The sequence below is a fragment of the Heteronotia binoei genome, chromosome 2 (genome assembly GCF_032191835.1).
Source record: "Heteronotia binoei isolate CCM8104 ecotype False Entrance Well chromosome 2, APGP_CSIRO_Hbin_v1, whole genome shotgun sequence".
Taxonomy (NCBI): domain Eukaryota; kingdom Metazoa; phylum Chordata; class Lepidosauria; order Squamata; family Gekkonidae; genus Heteronotia; species Heteronotia binoei.
This window is the reverse complement of record NC_083224.1, coordinates 55,844,667-55,866,012: the sequence shown is the minus strand read 5'-3', so window position 1 is coordinate 55,866,012 and position 21,346 is coordinate 55,844,667. Positions and strand designations below refer to the sequence as shown.

The 21,346-nt window shown below is 41.8% G+C and overlaps 1 protein-coding gene across 3 annotated transcripts in view; it reads left to right on the top strand.

The window, feature by feature from the left end:
• The first annotated feature begins 1,787 nt into the window (after positions 1–1,787).
• MYH7B (myosin heavy chain 7B) overlaps positions 1,788–21,346 on the top strand; it is a 61,120-nt gene continuing 41,561 nt past the window's right edge. For 2 of the 3 annotated variants that reach the window (XM_060231008.1, XM_060231009.1), the window contains exons 1-7: positions 1,788–1,949; positions 4,393–4,496; positions 11,211–11,354; positions 12,448–12,604; positions 13,589–13,616; positions 16,013–16,109; positions 16,903–16,926. In XM_060231008.1, the coding sequence (XP_060086991.1) occupies positions 1,841–1,949; positions 4,393–4,496; positions 11,211–11,354; positions 12,448–12,604; positions 13,589–13,616; positions 16,013–16,109; positions 16,903–16,926 (663 nt within the window). In that variant the 5' untranslated portion in view covers positions 1,788–1,840. Of the gene's footprint in view, positions 1,950–4,392; positions 4,497–11,210; positions 11,355–12,447; positions 12,605–13,588; positions 13,617–16,012; positions 16,110–16,902; positions 16,927–21,346 lie in introns of those variants that run through there. The other variant, XM_060231010.1, reaches the window with a different exon arrangement.

Genomic DNA, 21,346 nt, shown 5'->3' with positions numbered 1-21,346 from the left:
CACTAGGTTTGAAATTAAATGGTGTTTGGTCCCAAGCAGGACTGGAAAATAACAAGTGAAACCCTCCTCATTTTGGATTTCAGGATTACCTTGGGAATGGACAAAGAGTGGTCTATGTATCTTGCTCAGCAATTACTCTCCTGGTAGTGAAAGTGAAACAGGCCAAAATCTGTGGTCAGAAGTTTAAACAAAGGAAAGAGGTGAGGAACAGATTCTCTGACTATGCCTCACTCCATTATTCTGAAACAGAATTGCTTGAAGTGTTTCTGAACTGGAGCCCCCTCTCTCTGCCTTTGTAATTGCTTGACAATACAGGAGTAAAAATAACCAGCCTGCATCTGCAGAGAGATAAAAGTTTGCCTTTTGTGTCTCTATGGGCAGGGGGGCAGCAGCACCAATGGAGCTGTGTGGATATGACACATGGGAATTTCTGACATATCTCTCCCTACCCTGACCTTGACAGACACAATAAAAAGGGGCTTCACAGAATGCGCACACACAGTCACTCAGCCCCGTGACCAAGGTTGGTAATAAAGAGCATGTATGTGTTGCACGTTTGTTCTGTATTATTAACCTGCTTCCATTAGCATGGAAAAAACAAGAGGCAGAGAGAAAGAAACAGGAAGCATGCAGCTGGAGTGCTAATTCAAGAGCAGTGGGACGGGGTGATGTGTTCAAAGGCACAGATGAAAGAAAAATGTGCATTTCTGAAGATATGCATTGACTGAACAAAGATACTAACAATAGTGCATGCCATAGACATAGCATTTCACCATATATGATACTAAATAAGAATACTATTTTTTGCCAGTAGCTTCTGTTGTTCAGAACCATTGCAACATCTGCCTACGAAGTGATCAGTGGTGGTATCGCAAGGGCTGATGGCCTAGTTGCAGTTGCCAGCCCTATTTTCCTAGGGCTTTTGAAAAAGAAGTGGTTGCATTGAGCAACCTTCATAATTATTTTAGTAGCACTCATCAGAACAGTTGGGGCTTCAACACGTCACCTTTACCAAAGATGTACTAGCAAATATACAAATGTTAGCTCAATCAGAGTTAAAGCACAATGACTTCTACAAGATGTAAACTGGCATAGGTAGTAGAGGCTAGAACAAAGAACATGATCTACAGATGGACTTACCTCAGCAGTTTTCAGGGATTCTTGCAAATAATATCAGGCTTATAAAGATTGATCTGCAATATATGCTTCTTAAATTCTTGAGCAAGAATTGCATTCAGGAACTAACCTAACACAGATTAGTTCCTGAACAATGAAAAGAATCTGGCACTCTTACTTTATAACTTCAACAATGCATTGATGAGCCCAAGGAATTCTAGCTTTAAACAAGTATAGACCACGCAAGCCTGAAGGCAATTCACCTGCGTACAACAGATTTAAATGAGAAAATTGCTTCAAACTATACCATCATTATCAATATTATTTTGGAATAAAGGCATGATGAAAAGTGTAATGAACTCGATGCTGCTGTTATTTATTATGCTTGAACCATGAAGTAGGCTTGTACCAGGTGGCTGCCTTTGGTTTAGTAGCAGAGAGAGAGGAATAAACTCTGGTTAGATGCAGACAGGCTGATATATTATAGTCCACCAAAACTTGTGCAACTCAGCCCGAATACACTGTACTCAGCACCGGAAGAATTTTTGCATCTTTAGGAGAAAAAGAGGCTGGAGAGCATAATCTTGAGAGCATTACATTAATGGTATATATTGATGCTGTGACTGATTCTTGGACTGACATCCTGCTTCCCTTCTTCTCAATGTTTCTAGAGTGTTTCTTGTCTGCTTGCTGCTGTCCAAAATTTCTCCTTCCTGTCAGAAAGATGACTACTACTCGTCATATGTTAGACATGAGCGAGTTTGGGGAGTCCGCTGACTACCTCCGGAAAAGTTATGAGGAGCAGATGAGATATCAGAATATCCCATTTGATGGTAAGAAAATATTTGTCCATTGCAGAGTTGCAAGAGAGTTGACACCATGCCTTCCGCTGCTTTCCTTCCTAGTATTTTTCTCCAAGGAAACCATAGCATTGTTTCATCTCATTTCCCCAGAAATGTCATACATTTTTATGCGAGCAATGGAGATTTCTGCTCAACATATCTCCTCCTGTGGTGCAAATTAGTTTTAATTAAATCAAGCCACTAAAAAGGTTGTCTAGTCCAGATCTTGAAGAGATTACCTTCTTTTACAATTGGAAGTTGCCTAGATGGGAAACCTGTAGCTGGTGCAGCTTCTCTCATTATTCCAAATTTGGTGAAATAATCCCTTGGTTATGTTGATGTTTCAGTGGAATGGAAAGTGAGTGGCTCTTTTCCCCTTTCCTCCTATCTCTTGTACATCTCTTGTATACATTGTGTAAGTGATATAGCTACTTGTGGGGGGTGGTTAGATTTTTCCATGAATAGACCTCTGGGTGGTCTGAGACAATTATAACTACACCTAGGGAAATGTTTATTTGAGTGTAGTTTCCAGACACACTTATATTTAGCTCCTGAGTGCCTGATCATCTTTGTAACTATTCAAAGAGATGCTGATATGATTGGGATTATTGTTGTAGCTACACCAAAGTGTACACCACATCAAATTGAAAAAAACTACTTGAATGACTATATGAGATAGAAATGCTTGAATACTAGAAATATATGGAGAATTTTAGTTCAGGAAACTGTTATATAGGCTTCTGTCATGTGAAGATAAATCAAGTTTACAGCAGAATTTGGCTCTGGATTCTTTACATATACCTTTCCATTGCTGCCATTATCATATTTCATGTGGGCTATTCTATTGTCCTTGCAACAGTCTTACATGATCTAGGAATAATGAAGTTTATTTCAGAATAAATATCCCAAGGCTCATGTACAAAGAATGTGGAACATAATGCTTTTGTTTTTCCTAAAATTAATTTCTCAGCTGGCTCAGCTCTTGAGGGTAAAAGTGTCATGGGCAAATCTAGAAACATAAATAGATTGAGATGTTCCTGGGCAAACTGTAGAAGAACCTTTGGGCATCAGTGCTAGAAATGATGGCACTTCTGGATTGACCTCAGGCAAACATCGCTGTGTCCTGTTCAATGGCTCTAAAAATTTTTAATTAAGCCCTGAAATTATTAATCTGTTATTCATATATCTGTTAATCTGCTTTAGTTAGGGTATGTTGTTTAGTTGTGTGATGCATTTATACTCTGCTTTTCTGCCTGATTGGACTGAGCGCCAGATTTGACTTAATAGATTGGACTGAGTAAACAGCATTGTGCCCAACTTGATAGTTATAAACATTTCTGAGCGAGTCTTAAAATGGCTACGTCCACCTCTTATTAATGTGTTAATTTATTTTTATTCAGGGTATTTATTAATTTGAAGAATTTATATCTGTTTTTTTCTGCCAGATTTACTCTCATATATTTTGCATTCTCAATCATTTTGTTCCTGGAACAATTAATAATTAAGCAGCCTAGCTATTCTCATCATAGTTGCTGCCAATTATCTCTCCTGTACTTCTCTAAATTAGCGGTCTCTTTGACATTTTGTTTAGGCATGCAAAAAAGACCTTTGGTAGAACTGAAACAAAATTTTGCACACGATTTTAAACAGGACTGCGTGTTAATACAAACACGCAGTCCTGTTTAAAATTATGTGCAAAATGTTGTGGCATCAAGTCGTTTCTGACTTATTGTGACCTGGTGAATTAATGTCTTCCAAAATGTCCTATCATTAGCAACCTTGCTGAGGTTTGCAAAGTGAGGGCCATGGCTGCCTTGATTGGGTCACTCCATCTCATACTGGGTCTTCCTCTTTTCCTGCTGCCTTCAACTTTTCCTAGCATTGTTGTCTTTCCCAGGGATTCTTATCTTCTCATTATGTGAACGAAGTACAATAGCCTCAGTTTGGTCATTTTAGCTTCTAGGGAAAGTTGAGTCTTGATTTTATCTACAATCTACTTATTTGTCTTTTTGGCAGTCCACAGTATCCATAAAACTCTTCCAACAGCACATTTCAAAGGAATATACCTTCCACCTGTCAGCTTTTTTTCATTCGTCAACTTTCACACCTATACATAGTAATGAGGAATACCATGGCATGAATTAACTTGATCTTGGTCACCAGCAACACGTTATGCTTAAAGACTTTTCCTGGCTCCTTCATTGCTTCTCTTCCCAATCTCAGTTTCCTTCTGACTTCTTGGTTGCAGTCTCCGTTCTAGCTGATGATGGAGCCAAGGAATAGAAAGTTTTGAATAATTTCAATTTATTTGTCATCATTTTGTGTTCAAAGTGTGTTATATTGACATGGGGAACCGACTGAGAATGCCAAAACAAAAGAGAACAACCACATGCTTTGTCTGAGTGTTGTGTTTTCTCTTTTGGGGACCCTAAAGGGAAGAAGAGGGCCTGGGTTCCAGATGAAAAGGAAGCCTATATTGAAATTGAAATCAAAGAATCTTCTGGTGGCAAAGTCACCGTGGAGACTCTTGATAGAAAGGTAAGCAATGATTTTTGAGGATGCTTATGTAAACTATCTGACCATCTCTTAGATCACAAAAAATGGACTCTCTCCGTGCCCTTACTACAGCTGAAAGCTTTGTATTACAACCAATGTTCCCTCTAAGCTGCAGAGTCTTGTGAGCAAAAATTCTACTTTGTGAGCTACTGGCATTAAAATTGTGAGCTACTGGCATTAAAGTTCTGAGCTACTGCATAAATTATTGTGCTTTGGGGTCATCCTTCCTGAACTAAGACAAAAATGTGAGTCAGAGGCTAAAAATCTGTGAGCTAGCTCACGTTAACTCAGCTTAGAGGGAATACTGATTACAACGTGGGAGAGATAAATGCCCACCTTCTGTAAATTAGTGGATCAAGGACCATACAGTTTTATCAATATTTGAATGTATGGCAAATAGATAACAATTGCATTGTGATGGAGGGTTTTTTGAATTTGGAAATCTATTTATTTATTTATTACTTTAAATTTCTATCCCGCCCTCTCTGCAAGCGGACTTTTATAGAAACTTATGTGTAGATTTGCCTCCACTGTTGTTATATTGTACTTCCACTCTATATAAAAATAAAAAATTAAAAGGAAAAAAAGAAAGTAAGCAATTTCCCTACTGATACACAAGCATAAAAAAACAAGGAATCAAGAAGTGTCTGTATGTCATCATATGGAAGACGAAAGAAGGAAGAGGTTGCTTGAATCTTAACCCATTCTTCTGTTTCTGCTGTACTGTCCTAGTGGTCCATTGCAGAGCTTCTCTCCAAGAGAAGACAGTGCTGTGGAAATGGAAGATCCTAGAATCAGATGCAAGATGGAGTATTTAAGCATGGTGTATTGTCTCACTGATAAGAATATATTAGAAGATATAAGAAGAGCCTGCTAGATCAGACCAGTGGCCCATCTAGTCCAGTGTCCTGTCTTATACAGTGGCCAACAAGTTGGTGGGCCAACAACAAAGCATAGAGGCCAAGGCCTTCCCTGCTATTGCCTCCTGACTCTGTTATTTAGGGGTTTATTGCCTCTGAATGTGGAGGTTCTCTTTAGTCATTATGGCTAGTAGCCACTGACAGACCTATATTCCATTAATCTAATTTTCTTTTCAAGATGGCTGTGCCTGTGGCTGTCAATACATCTTACTGTACATCCTATAGTTCTGAAATAATCAAGAATTAAAACAAGTTCTTTTCTCAAATGAACAGTGCAGTTGGATGTCCCCCGTGGCTCCATGCTGTGCTGCTTCATGAATGGAAAGTTTGTGCTAATGCAGAAGTGTCAAACATGTGGCCTGGGGGCCAAATCAGGCCCCCGGAGGGCTCCTATCAGTCAGGCCTCTGAGCAACTGGCTCTTGTCTGCTTCCTTCTCCCTCTCTCTTGCTTCCTTGTGCATCTCAGCTTGCTTTGCAAGGCTTGCTCAATCACACAGGAGCTACAGAACAAAACTTTTATTTTCTCCATTGGTTAAGGCTCCTCTGCCTCCTGGTCCCCTGGGGAGGGAGGGAAAGAACCAGAACTTCCTTTGTCCAGTTCCCTGGGTCCCATGGGAGAAATACAGAGAAAGCACCTTTGAGACCAACAAGTCAACGATGACTGCAGATTTATACCCCGCCCTTCTCTCTGAATGAGAGACTCAGGGCAGCTTACAATCTCCTATATCTTCTCACCTCACGACAGACACCATGTGAGGTGGGTGGGGCTGAGAGGGCTCTCACAGCAGCTGCCCTTTCAAGGACAACCTCTGCCAGAGCTATGGCTGACGCAAGGCCATTCCAGCAGCTGCAAATGGAGGAGTGGGGAATCAAACCTGGTTCTCCCAGATAAGAGTGCATGCACTTAACCACTACACCAAACTGGCTGTCTTGTGCTAATGTTTTAAGTTTTTCTTTTAAATCTTTAATTGTGTTTGTCTGTGTCCTTTAAAAAGTTTATATCTCTGATACCTAATCTTTAATAGGTACACACATGCCCTGGCCCAATATGGCCCAGCCCAACAAAGTCTCATTTATGTCAGATTCAGCCCTTAACAAATGAGTTTGACACCCCTGTGTTAATATTTGTGTATGTGATGGTGTGAAGTACTGCAAGTGATCCTACTTCTACACTATGGAGAGTAACCACATTGTTGCTTGGTTCTCACCCAAATAGCCAGTTTGGTGTAGTGGTTAAGTGTGCGGACTCTTATCTGGGAGAACCGGGTTTGATTCCCCACTCCTCCACTTGCACCTGCTGGAATGGCCTTGGGTCAGCCATAGCTCTGGCAGAGGTTGTCCTTGAAAGGGCAGCTGCTGTGAGAGCCCTCTCCAGCCCCACCCACCTCACAGGGTGTCTGTTGTGGGGGAGGAAGATAAAGGAGATTGTGAGCCGCTCTGAGACTCTTCAGAGTGTAGGGCGGGATATAAATCCAATATCATCAATATCATCATCAAATAACCCATCCTCCCACATAATCTCAATTAAATGTTACTAGAACAGCTGGTAGTGCAACTAGTTGGGATCAGTGGTCACGGCACTCCTGATGTTAGAATCAGCCCTCATTCAATCAGATAATACTGCTACTAAGAGTAATACTTCAAAATGTATACAGTGTATAAATGCATACAGTCCTGAGAGTACACAATATGTTTTACATACATCATTTCAACAGCAGCAGCAGCAACAATAAAAATGGTAGAACACAGGTCTGTTGTCTAAGAAAGCTATAATATTGGTTAAAGACTTTTTATACATCTCAGGGCTTTAAAGCAATCCCTTTAAGCAGTGATGTTGCAAGAATAATAGTGAAGTTCTCCTGTCCTTTAAAATAATTAATGTCAGCAGCTGTAACAACAGTCTTAATGGTCTGCCTTCCTCAGCCAGTTGGTACAGAGGCCAATTATCCAGTTAGGCTCAGAAAAGGATAGAAAAATAATAGACTATGTTTGCTCTCAGACTATGTACCATCAAGCTCCAAGTCAAATTTATGACAGAATTTATCACAGGAAACAGGAATCATTTCAGTTATTTTCATTAAACAAGGAATGTATTTAAGAGCTATCAATTAATTTATTTTTCAACAAACTATCTTGTTTCAACAAACTAAATGTCTATCCAAAATAAACTTGCATTTATTTTAAACTCCTTCTATGTCTAATAATCATCATCACAGAAGACTTTTTAAGTCTCTATAGCCATTTTACACCAGTGAAGGCAGCCAGCAGTATTCCTTGGTACAAGTTAAATCACACAATAGTGGATAATAAAGCAACAAAACATTAATGTCTGTGTTTAATTTATGCAGAGCGCTTGCTTCTTTGCCTACTTATAAATTATGCCAATGTAATTGGGAATAAATTCTGTCTCACAATTAAATTCCAAGTTTCCAACTTTACTTATCTTAATACTTCAACGGGTTTTTTTATTGCATTATTTCTGCAAAGAAACACATATCTCTTCAAAAACACTTACTTCTCTTAGCAAAAATGAAATTGGGGAACTCAGAGAACCTGTTGCATATTTTAGTATAACAGTATATCAATATAACACTATTAAATTGCTAATTTAAAAAAAGACTAGGGAAACCTGCTGTGAGGAAGTGCAATCACTGTTGCGCTGTATTGGCAGCTGTGGTAGCAACAGGGAACGACACAGTCCTGTCCCAATGTGGAAAACACCAAATTCTTGCTATGTGCCTCATCAAGACCTCTGGTTCCCTAGTTTTGTTTTTAGACGCCAGACATGTCTGCCTAATTAAGCTTACACTGGTGAGTTGTTTTCTTTTCATATGAGCGGTAACATTTGTTAAAGACAATTCATTTTCCTCAGGCACAGATGTGTAATATGATAGTTATTCCAATTCTTGGATTTATAAGATCAAACTAATTCCAGTTATTATAAGTAATGAACTGTACACTTCAGCTGTTTGTCTAAATAACCCCACACTTTCCTGATTAAAATTCTGTGGCATATTATTTTGTTTAGGTTATATTTATCTGTATAAATGTGACAGCGGCAGCCGCATTAGAGCCATGGGAGCAATTGCAGTGCAATTACAAGAGTCACGCCAAGATGTGACTGACTTATCCAATCCCTTAGGCTCCACTCTTGAAAGTCAATGGGATATACTTCCAAGTAAACACGCATAGTATTGAGTTGGCAGTCATTGCTCAATGAAGCATTGGGATCAACAGTCTGTTTTGCTATATTTCCAGCTTAGTGTTGAGGGTCTGAAAATTAATGTAAAGTGGTTTTTGCAGAATGGTCATGAGTAACAGAATCTCAGAGATGACCTTGTAGTCTAATAGAATTTGAGAAGTCCAAAAGGTTGGCTGTTTGCACAAAACAAAGCACTCTGCAATTAAGAATGCTTGATCAATGCCTACCTAACTTTTTCTTGAAAAAAATCAACAAAATAAATCCCCAGGCATTCAAAAGCAACATTCTAATGCTGAACTAATTAGGATTTCTCCTTGCTAACATCTAACATCCTGAACATGAAACAGAAAGGGTTGAACCCAGATCATTCCTGCCTCCCACTGACTTCTAGATCCTATGATGCTGCATCTCAAATCCTGGGAGTCATCTCAGGGGACCACAGCCTGAGGACAGACTCCCCTTATTCATGTAGAAAATCTTCTACCTGTTCAAGAGTTGTTATGGTTGCAGTCCAAGAATCAACCATGAAAGCTAAACATTACCTTAGTCATCTAACTATTTTTTGATACAAGAGACAAATTATGGGAGGAATATCATCACCCTCATGCTCTGGTTGTGAACTTTATAAGGCACTTGAGGGGATCCATTCATCCTCCAAGTAGCTTTCTTCCAGTATAAGGAGACTTCCTCCAGTGTAAGTGGCTCTTTCTCCAACATGTGTCATTTAGGTTGGGAGAAGTCTCTTTAGAATGGAGAAAAGCTTCAGATTTGACCCTAAAGAAAGGTGTGGTATAAATATTTTAATAAATAAACTTTTCTTGGTGGTGTAGTAGGCTGCACCCCTAAACTACTCTTCTTAACGTGAACTATGAGTTCTTACACATGGGAAGTTCAAACTTCTGACTACTGTTATTTCGAAAGTTAAAATTTATATTAATATTCTGTGTTTAAACCAAGCATGTTGGGTTGGACATGGCCAGCTGGAAAAACAGAATGTTAGATTTGGTGATGTTGGTCCAATGATCCAAAAATTGAATTTCATGCTCTGTGGTTTAGCAAATATAAAGGTAATAGCAAGGATTGGCATCCATTAGTAAGATTAGAGTGGATGTGAGATGGGATGTTCAATTTATTATCTAGTTAGATATTTATACCCTGAGTTTATTCCTAGAAGGGGCCCAAGGCAGCTTAGAACATTATATCCTTACAACTACAGCCTTGTTGTAGGACATAGATTCACAACTGCTCTGGAACGTGGACAGAGTGCCCAATAGAATTGCACTAATTCTGATCATAGAACTCATTTGCACTAACCTGCCTTAACATTATATTCACAGTATTATCACTACCATTACTACCAATACACTCAATACATTACGCTTGTATAACTTGCCTTGAAGTATATAGTGCCTTTTCTCTCTATTCTAAGCCTGAAGTGGTCTGGGGGGGACAAAGGACAATGACTTTAGAAGTCTTTGCTAAGCATACTAGATATGAACGAATCTTCTTTAGCAAAAGCTTGTTATCATAATTTGTTCTGTAAACATCCTTCAAAGGAAATCAAGCTATCTTTTCTACCTCTGGGAGCCTATCTCTCGGAGAAAGTCAGAGCAGAAGCTCTGCTCTTACTCATTCTGTAATTGGGCCAGGGGGCCTACACTGAAGACAAACGGGGAAGGGGAGAAAACCGCAGATATGGGGAATGGAGAAATGCTATGTGAAGTTCCTGATTAGAGACCCCGGGTGATATCAATTCATCTTTCGCTAAGTGTAGCCAATCTGTAAATTGGCCTTTGCTATGAAGAAGGTATAAAATGTTATGACTATGTTGAATGATTTCTAAGGAGAACGGAGAGGAGTGAAGGGTATGTTTTCCTTCCCACATTAATGCGAGAACAATAACATCTGCATATTCATCTCGCTTCCACCTCTGTTGTTGAGTCTCTTGATTGGAGGAAAAGGGGACTCTGCTAGATGCAACATTGTGAGAGAGTGACTGGCCTGAGGTCACCCAGTGAACTTCAGTGGTAGAATGGGCATTTGAACCTGGGTCTCCCAGATCTCAAATGGACATGCCTGAGTCTGCCCTGAGTCCACTTGTGGAAAGGGCGGGATAAAAGTCTAAAGTAATAAATTAATCAGTCCCAACTACTACACACTGACTCCAGCCTTGGAACAAGCTGAGCCAAGCAATTCCAGCACCACAGGCACTACTGCAGAGGCTGTTTGATCATACTTAGCAGTGGTGACAAGGGCAACAGGTGTTGACCCTCCAGCACCAGTAGCCAGCATTGCTAGGGTGAACTGCCCTTGTATCACTGCCTACACTGCAGGGACCACTTGTGTATGTTTTATTTACTCTTATTCACCAGTGACCCTCTAGTGCAGCAGTCCACTGGGAGCTTTCCCAGTAAGTGAAAGAGTCAGGGGTGATATTTGGGTTTATGGTTAGTGTAAGAGGTGCTGATTCATTTCTCAGTTTTGTGAATGGTTTTGTTCAATCCTTATTTGTTCAGTGTAAGTGGTGCTGATTAATTTCTCAGTTTCACGAATGGTTTTGTTCAATCCCTGCAGACTCTCGTTGTTAAGGAGGATGATGTTCAGCAAATGAACCCTCCCAAATTTGACATGATTGAAGACATGGCAATGTTAACCCACCTTAATGAGGCCTCCGTGTTGCATAACCTGAAACGGCGTTATTCAAAATGGATGATCTATGTAAGTAAAGGAAAATTATGCTATCTGAGGATGCCACATCCTAATTCAGAGATAGAAGAATGACAGTGACTGGCACAGAGCTCTCCCTGTTGGTAAAAAGCAAAGACTTGGCTCTTATTGGGTTATTCCCTCAGGCACAATAGTGGCTCCTCTGATAAGATGGGTTTTTTTTTTCCATTTGAGGAGGGAGGAAGGGCAATTCTTGCCCATTCCTGCTGAGCTTCCTAATTTGCCTCCTACGCAATATGAGTCCAGAACCCAAAAGAGTATAATTTGTGGGGAGAAAAGAATGATGCAGCAAGGGAGGGAAGGGGGGGGGGAGTTGCCTTCTTCCTCTATCATGATCCCACTCACTCTGCATAGGATTCAAGCCATATTTCCTCAGAAATTCCAAATAGTGGTGAAATAGCATGCCATTAAATTCCTGTCCTTTATCCTATGCTCCATGATCTGAGAAATGTCTTCCTTTCTCTGCTTGCGAAGACATGAAGATAGCTTGGATCTTTTATTAACAAGACCCCAGAAAGATTTTTTTTTTAAAAAAAAATATGTTATTTTATTTGCAAATTCACAGGAGGGAAAATAGCAAGTAATTCATATGGCCAATTACGATGCAGGTTTTCTGTTTCATATTTCAGTAGGGAATTGAGAAGGGGAGATTTCAGAATCATTGACTAGGTTAACAGCAAGGTTCAAAGCCCTTTTTTTGGCATTAAATTGTCCTCAAAGCAGCATCTATTACAGATATTGACTTTGTCACTTCTTTATGCTTCATGGTAATCAAAGTTAAGTTGCTCTTGAGCAGTAATCACAAGTAACCTGAAATGTGGGTCAACAGCAGCCCCTTTCAGTCATGCCTTTTACTGTGCATATATGTGATCCTCAAGATATCTGGCTTGTCCCTTTCAGACAAAATAGAGACTGCTTATATTGGAAGGATCACATGTAGCACATTCTCCCCATATGTGCTGCAAAACAATCCCTGAATCATGTGATGGATGTGGAATAGCCTATGCATGACCTGCCTAAATTTTTCCATCACTAGAGGGAGAAAAATGGTAGCCATCTTACCATGCCTTTTCCTTCTTCTCAGACTTATTCAGGCTTGTTCTGCGTCACCATAAATCCATATAAATGGCTTCCAGTTTATACTCCTACCGTCGTAGCTGCCTATAAGGGCAAGCGAAGATCTGAAGTCCCACCCCACATCTACTCCATTGCAGACAATAGCTACAATGACATGTTACGCAGTAAGTATCTCAGTCTTTCTCTTATAAAGTGTTTGTTGGAAAGGGAATTGGGTTAATACTATCTTTGGCACTCAGGAAGTAAAATGTGCAGCTTCATAGAACATTTCTTTTGAAAAATGCAGCTAATACCCTAAATACATGTAAAACTTTTCTGACAGGAGCTCAGTGAGGTTCTACTGTTACAAGTTTTGGATCCATACCTATACATGGGAAACATCTTGCTGGGGAAGTTTAGTTTAGTTTATTTGATTCATATCCCACCCTCCGTGACAAGTGGGCTCTTTCTGTGGAAGAGAACAGAGCCTTTCCTCTCAGAGCCAGTGCAGACATAGTTCTTTTAAAAGATTTTTCTGTTTGCTTTCATGAGTGTAAATTGATGTCAGAAACAGGAGCATGTTGAATGCTGCAAGGGTGCAAGGGTGACTAGCCAACATAGCTTGCTATTTTTTTTCCATCATGGATGTTGCTTGCAACTGCAGTCTTCTGTGTTCCCACACCAGAGGTTAGACTATTGACATGGCTAGGCCCCTCATGGAGTCTGTTTCTTACACATACCATGTAGCCACAGGAATATCTGTATTAGTACTCTAAACGATTAAATGTTCAGAAATAATGCATAGTTTCTCCCAGGTTGATGATATATGCGTGAATGCCCTATGTATATGGAGCAACTAGTGTTAGAATGCCCTATGTATATGGAGCAACCTCTGTGCATGTGAAGAAAGTGAAATCACACTAGGAAGAATGCTAGGCTAAAACCCTTCTCTTATATTTATAACTTTCACATACACACACACACTGTTTGCATTCAAATATCCTTTTGTCATAGTAATTTGGTATCATTTAATGAGCAAGATGCCCTTGACGTGCTGGGAATGTTTATGTAGCTGAGGGTATGTGAGTGCCAACCCCACCTTCCCCCATGCTTTTATTGGCGTCTCAAAGTAATGACTTGCTTTCTAATACATGCCCCTTACCTTGCAGATCGTGAGAACCAGTCCATGCTCATCACGTAAGTGAACATGTTATTCTCTATGCCATTATCTTGTGCTTTGTAAGTGTATGTGAAATGTAGGCAGAGGAAAGTTTCCAACCCATCTTCTGTCAGAAAAGTATAGCCAGGTTATTAGTTACACTGCAGAATATCTAGGATTACGGATACCTCTTTGCACTCCTCCCCTTTCAATTTGTCACATAAGCTCTCCCACATACACACCCCAGACAGATTTTCTGGCTGTTACATATCAACTAACAGCTGCTACAACTCTCCCAGGAGTATACTGCCAATGAACGTTGGATAGAAAATTCCTGTCAGTGTGTGATTTCTCATACTTCCTATTTGTACCATCTGTTTCTTTGGGCAACATGTTAAGTAGTTCCAAGGCAGAAATCTCTCATAGGAAGCTAATTAAACTAATCCATTTCCCAAGCAAAGATCCCGAGGCACCCATGAACAAAGCTTAGTGAAGCTAAAGTAAGTCCTGCACTTCCTGTGACCCATCAAGCCAGTCCATAACCTTCTAACCATGCACTGTGTCTTGTCATGGGCTTGCCAAATTCTTACTGCTGCTACTGGTCGAGAGTAAAAAGCGGGTCTACCAAGTGCCTGGTGGGCTATTAAATGGGACCAATGATGGTTATTGCATTGGATGGGTGAATTAGAACTTGAATAGTAAAACTCTGCTCGATTGGAGTAACATATAGAACCTCAGGAGAAACTTGCCTCAGAAAAGTGGCAGGGCAGTACATCTGTTTGGAGGGGGCAAAAGGAAAGCAGGCTGAGTGTTGATGATTGACAGTAGCTGGAGAGAAGAATATTGGGGTTTCAGAAGGGATGGGGATACAGTGGTATAAGAAGGGGGAGGATATTAGATAGGCACATCTGGAGAAGGAAAAAATGGGGAGAAATGAGAGACTGTGGGAAAGTAACAGCTGTGAAGAAAGAGAAGGGGCAAGACACATATTAAGTTGAATGGCCCTGGTAAGGAGGCTATATAAAGTCTTATCTGCTGCCAGAACCCCCTGTTGTGTGTAGCCTTGGCCATGGCCTAATTAGGTAAAGCAGGGGCTGTTAGCTTGAGATGTTTGGCTCCTGTCCTGCAGAGGCCTCCCTCCCTCCCTTCCCTCGCTCCTGCCCTGTGAGTGTGGCTCTTTGTGTGCTGGGATTACAATGGAAGAACAGCTAACTATAGGCATGAAATCAATGCCAGGCTAGTGCCAGAGGGCTTTGCAGACAGGAGGGTGAGACTAGCTTGCGTGATAAGGAAGCCCAGACCCTGGAGCCACCCTGCTGGACTGGGGCCAGAACTTGGGGGCTTTCTACTTCTTTTTGTCATATTAAACTTTCTTGGAGTTTATGTTGGAAAGAAAGGACGATCTCTCCACTCCGTTACCTCTTTAAAGGGGGGATTTTAAAAAGTGTTTTTAGCTTAATGGAAATATGATGGTGCATTCTCTGTCCCCATGGAGAATGGAAGGAATCCAAGTGAGGAAAGGAACCCAGTCATTCCTCAAGTGGTGTAAGGGGAAGCAAAGGGCAAAGGTCAAGCACCTGGCATGCTTTGCCATGCCTTGCCTTTCCTGGAGGATTACTAGCCACTTGCGGCCCACTTACTCTTGCCCATGGCAAACAGACCCATCAAGAAAGAATTGCTCAAGGGCAGCTGCCTTTCCCCCTATTCCCAGTCCATTGCCTTCAATGGAAAGTGTAACTTGGAAATATTCTGTGTGCTGTATGAAGTTACAGTGTTTGCAAATGCACTAAGTCCAAAGTAAGGCTCGACAGCTCTGGGTTGGGAGATACCTGGAGATTTTGGGAGGTGGAGCATAGGGAGGGTGATGTTTGGGGAGGGGGAAAGTCCACAGCAGGGTATAATGCCATAGTGTCCACCCTCCAAAGTAACCATTTTCTCCAGGGAAACAGATCTGGGTTGTCTGGAGATCAACTGTAACAGCAGGAAATCCCCAGCCAGCACCTGGAGGTTGGCAACCCTATTATTTTTTTTCAGAAGTCCCATACAGTCATTCCGCACAATTCACCCCTGTAAGCCATTATACTGTAGGTGCAGGTCACAGTCATCTGAGCAGCAGAGAGAAACAAAGATGAAGCCAAAGTCCATAGCATCTTCCATACCTCTAGGAGCAATGTTAGATGGGCTTCCTCCATCCCATATTGCCCTTGGTTTTTCAGGGGACTTCTTCCTGAAAGGTCTTGTGCAAATTCCAACAAACTCATCTGAACCACCAACACTCCAACATTCAGTACTGTGCAGGAGGTCCGCTGGGTTAGCATCACATTGCATATTGCCTATTGCAGGGCAGTTGGGAAGTAGACTGTCTGTTTCTATGTGCCTGTGTAATCCAGTAGCCGCCTCACTTTCTTGATCTGTGTATTTTTATTACTCTAAGCGGAGAATCTGGTGCTGGTAAGACTGTAAACACCAAGCGGGTCATTCAATACTTTGCCATTGTCGCAGCCTTGGGTGACACTCCAGGCAAGAAAGGAGTAAGGGCTTCATTTGAAAAACTGTTTTTTTGATGTTTTCAGTTTCTTTTGTTCCTGTTTTTTGTCTTGTTTTGAACATCTTTGCTGTTTGGAAGCGTGCTTGGACGTGACTCTTTCTTTGACTTTGAAACAAGCAAGGCTTGAAATAGTTGCTTTTGGGGAAAGAGGTTTTAAAAGTGGGCACTTCGATCCCTCAGAGGCTGGTTTGTGGATTTTTGAAGACTCTTTCCTCTCACCTCCATATTTTTCTTTTTTAAAAAAAGGGTATAATTAATTTGTAATTCTTTTTTCCTCCTCCTTTTTGAGGTATAATTTGTAATTCTTTCTTTTGAGCCTTGCTTTTTATGGTCTTGCCCTGTTATCCATATTGTTGCTTTTGACTCTTTTTCATCTTGTACATTTTCTTATTCTCTTTCTTCTCCATCTTGCTATTTCTGTTCTTTTCCTTTTGGCTTTTTTCCTCCCTCTTTTTGAGGTATCTTTGCAGTTGCTTATTTTCTTCTTGATAGTTTTTGGACTTGGTTTTACAGAAAGAAATGCACTAGCATCTTTTTCCTTCCCTGGGTTTGGATTTTAACTCTCTTACTTCTTGATGCTTTTTCTTGATCTAATCTATTTAACATATTTTTGGTGTATTTTTTCCAATTGTTAATATTTTCTGGATTGGAACTGTTAATGCTTTTTGAATATTCTTACAGAAAAAAATTGGAATGACCTCTTTAGCTGATAATTGTCTGTGGCTCTGATTTTCTGTTTCTGGAATTGTAAATGTATTTTTCTTACCTTTCCCTAGCAATCTCCTGCCACTAAGACTGGGGTAAGTGTTGAAATGGTTGATATAGTAGGTGTAGAAATCACCATTCCTTGCTATGTGTGCAACCTTGTACAGTTCCTGCAGATCCCTGTATCAGGCCTGCCATATCACACAGGGCCTAACTACACTATACAGTTTTCCTTAGTCAGCTCTATGGATGTGAACTATGAATTCTGGGCTTCCCAAGTGTACACGAGCCCAAATTGGATTGGGACCATACTGCATGGGGAAAGTGAGCATAAGCCTTTCCTTCTCCTGCCATTTTCCCAACCTGAAACTGCCCTGGGGAGCTGCTGCTAGCCCAGTGAGAAAATATAATGTGAATTGACAGACTACACATTGGGTTTCCTCAGTAGGGCAGATAGTCAATTTCAAGTTGAGAAATGACATGTGGGCAGGGGATAGGGTGGCAAAACTCCAGGTTGATTTGGGGGTGGAGCGTGGGGAAGACAGAGTTTTGGGGAGGGGCCCTCAGTGGGGTACAATGCCATAGAGTCCACCATGCAAAGCAGCCATTTTCTCTGCAGTCCAGAGATCTTTCTGGGAAGTCTCCAGGCCCCACCTGGCAGTTGGCAGCCCTAGGAAGAGAACTTAAGCCCTCATTCCTTGTGCACCATTGCTCCACTCTGAAATGGACAGAACTCTCAGACCATGACTATTGAGCAACCCAGGTCATACCCAGGAAATGTATCATATAGTTGGGTCCACAGTCCACAGCACTGTTATGGGGACGAATGTGAAGTAGAAGAGTAGTGGTTATGGGATCATTGAGGCTCCACATCTAAATAATGTATCTAAATAACATAAATACCATGGCTGTAATGCAAGGTCACTCCTAGGATGCACATGCAGGGCTCCTGTTGCCAGCTATAGCAAATGGTACCCCAAGTGTTAGTGTGAACTTTGGCACAGCTGATAACCAGAAAGCCTTGTTTATGGGCATGGTGTTATGCTGATAGTTTCCCTTGCATCCAAGTGAACACAATGCTAAGTAAGATGATAATTTAGTCAATTTAGATTAGAAATTCAAGTATCAGTGCTGCCTCAGAGTTCTGTAAAGAAAAAAAGAAGAGAAAAGAACATGAAACATCAAAGCAGTCAGTAAAAATGGTAATGATTTCCCTAAAGATGACTGGGCTAGTTCTGATGTTGATTGAGCTTCTGCCACACAGAGTAGCCCATTGATGCAGCTGCGTTGAAGAGGAACATGCGACTGGAAGCATATGCCAAAACAGGAGATTCCTTCAAATGGGTCATGAAGCCCCCTTATCTGTTGTCTCCCTCATGGAAGTCACTAAGTTATATTTGTAGCCATGACAGCTCAGTCATCTCTTTCTCCACATGGTTGTGTTCAGGGAGCTGATTCATGTGGAGGAATTATAAATGTCTGAACCAGACCATAGGAATCTTTAGCAAAATCATACCCAGCCTCAATGATCACTTTATTTATTTAGACAAAAGTGACCCAAACTGGCTTATAACATCATTCTCCCTCCTCCATTTTATCCTCACAACACAACTAGATGAGGCTGAGAGAGAGTGACAGGCACAAAGCTACCCCAGTGAGCTTCCATGGCAGCATGGGGATTTGAATCTGGATCTCCCAAATCCAAGCCTGATGCTCTAACCACTACACTATGTTGGATGTCAGGTTCACAAATGAAAATGATGCAGATACTTTAGGTATAATAATGGGTTGTGTATTTGCCTCAGTTAACATTTCCTCATATTTTATGCCTGTATGCTAATCTGCTGTTCAACCTTACTTTATATGTATGAACTGTTAAATCTCATTCCATTCTGTTTGACAATGTACACATGCACTTGAAAGCTCACACCCTGCATAAAACTTTGTTGGTCTTAAAGGTGCCATTGGGCTCTAACTATGTTACATTGCTTCAGACCAACAGGGCTACCTACCTAGATCTATCTCAAAGAACAGCTGATTCCCACTGGTCTTAAAATTACAGTACCAAGAAAAAACAGGGTCTCTCAGTCTAGATTAGATGATGAAAGCTCTGAGCCCTGGCCACATCTGGTTAGCCAGGAAAGCCCAAAACTCAGGCTATACCTGGAAATAACTGAGTGCTCCCCCCATCTCCCCTCTGTCTTCCTCCTTCTACATCTTTCTCAAGAGCATTAGGGGCACAGAAACCAGAAAGCATGATTATGCCTACAAATCCCAGAATGTATGTGGGGAGTACGAAACCAAAACAATGCTGGAAAGGAAATGTCTCACTCGATTACCCAAGGATCCAAGCAGAATTTTATTTATTTCCTCTATTTCCACCACCCCCATGCAACTTACTCCACATCTAGCCTTAGTCATTGAGTTATCCAGGATGAGCAGGAGCCCTCTCTCCCTCTCAATCCCAGCGAGTTCAGACCCTTTGGGAGTGCTAAGCACAGACTCCTCCACTGAGCCATAGCCTCTAGGTCAGCAATGCAAGTTAATATGCCAATACAGCCTATAATAAATGTTATTGTTTAGACTGTAACCAAAGTAAGGCAAACAGCAATGTCGTTAGTAAAGTCTTGGGAGGAGGGAGGAAAACAGTGGGGTTGTCCTTCATTGAAAGGACTGTCCTAAATGGAGCATCTCCCTGCACTCCATCCCTTCCTGCCAGACCCGTTTCAGTTGGAGATGCTGCCAGGGATTTTGTCAGGGACCTTTTGGTGTAAGGGCTTCGTCTTAAGCTGCTACCTCCCCAAGAAAACCAACCTCCCTCCCTTATGGCTTGCAAGCCTGCTGCAGTTTGGGGGTGGGGGGGTTGTAAGCCTGTTGGAGGGGGATGTCTAAAAAAGCAATCAGGAGAAACCACAAGGCTTTGTGGAGAGGGGATGCCACCAAGTGCCCACCTTCTGACCATCCTCCACTGCACGCTTCCTTCTTGGTGCTCCGCAACCACATTTGCAAGGTGAGCAAGTGTGCTGCAGACTCCTGCCCTCGATGTCTGGGCAAGTCTGCCTATGTGAGTGGTCGCAAGCTGCTGCAACTGCTCTGGGGGGTGGGCAGCCAGGGGGATGCCCGTGGCTTCCATGCAATGTGCTTTCGTTCACTGCCTGAGTTGTCTCCTCCCCCCCCCCCCCCCAGGCTTTGAATCTTTTGTTCTGTGAGGTTTGGGAGGGATGCAAGTCCCTATGTCAGGAAAATTCAGGGGGGAAATTGGCTCAGGCTCTTCTCTGAAATTGGCAAGGCATCCTGTGTGCTCGGAGGTGAGGTTAATAGCCCGGGTAATAGGTGTAAAAAGGGGGGGGGGACACTCTCTCATAGCTGAGGGAAGCAAAGATGCCGAGCTACCAGATGCACCAAAAGCTGGGCAGGAGTGGGAGGGAAAGTGGGTGATTCTCACAAAACATCGCTACCCATTGCTGCTGCCAGCCTCTCAACTCCCCATAGCTGCCCACCCACTGTAGGACCCACTGGGAATTCCCCACTGCAAGTCTTCCTACCTTGGCCTGCCCAAGCAGGCCCTCCGCTGCAGTTCCTCGCCATGTGGCCCTTGCTCCTCAGCCCAGCATGGAGATCCAACTTCTTCTGAGTTTTGCTGGACTAGAATGATCAGAGATGGTGGCAGCAGCCAGCCCTGGCTGGCCAGCCCCTCCCTGTTTGGTCAACTCTCCCATGCTGAGCCTGAATAGGCTTTCTCCACCCTTGTGATTTCATCCGAGGGAATGGGAGATGGGCAGTTGCCGGCGGCTGTGCAATAGCTTCCACCGGTTTTAATCACACAAGACAAAGGCTTCACCTCTTGTTTCATGTTTTTTTTTGCTATTCCTAGCAGAGCCATTATGCACATTACATGAAACATGGTGGTAAAATTCAAGACTTCACTACATCATATTTTCAGATGTAAAATATGTAAAAGCCTAGCACAGCCATGACATCCTGTGAGGTGCTGGTTTACTACATATCTGAAGTTTTATTTGGTTGCATTTCTGCAAACTGAAGTGGTATATTCAATGATTTCACTACCTGCCATTTATGTCTAAATAATGTGCAGATTGGCTCCAAATTATTTGGGAGATGCTTGTTGGGCCCTTTCTAGAAGTGAAATGGCATGATATTTTGGCAATTATTGGGAGCATTGGTTAGAGTTGAAGTGAGTAATAGACTGATTTCGCACACAGCTTACCCCATGGTCATGTTCCTGTTCTCTGCGCAGCGTCCATCCAAGTTACAGGAAGTGCCACAGCTTTTGCGTAGCAAACGTAAACTGGGTTTTAGCAGTTTATGTTTGCTACACGAAAGCCACAACACTTCCTGTAACTTCGGCGCAGATAGTGGGAAATCCGACAGACGCTGCGCAGAGAACAGGAACGTGACCGTGTGGTAAGCTGTGTGCGAAATCAGTAATAGTTTCCCCTGCACTATGTCGATCCACTTGCTGATCAGCTGCATTCAGGATAACCTCTGGGGATC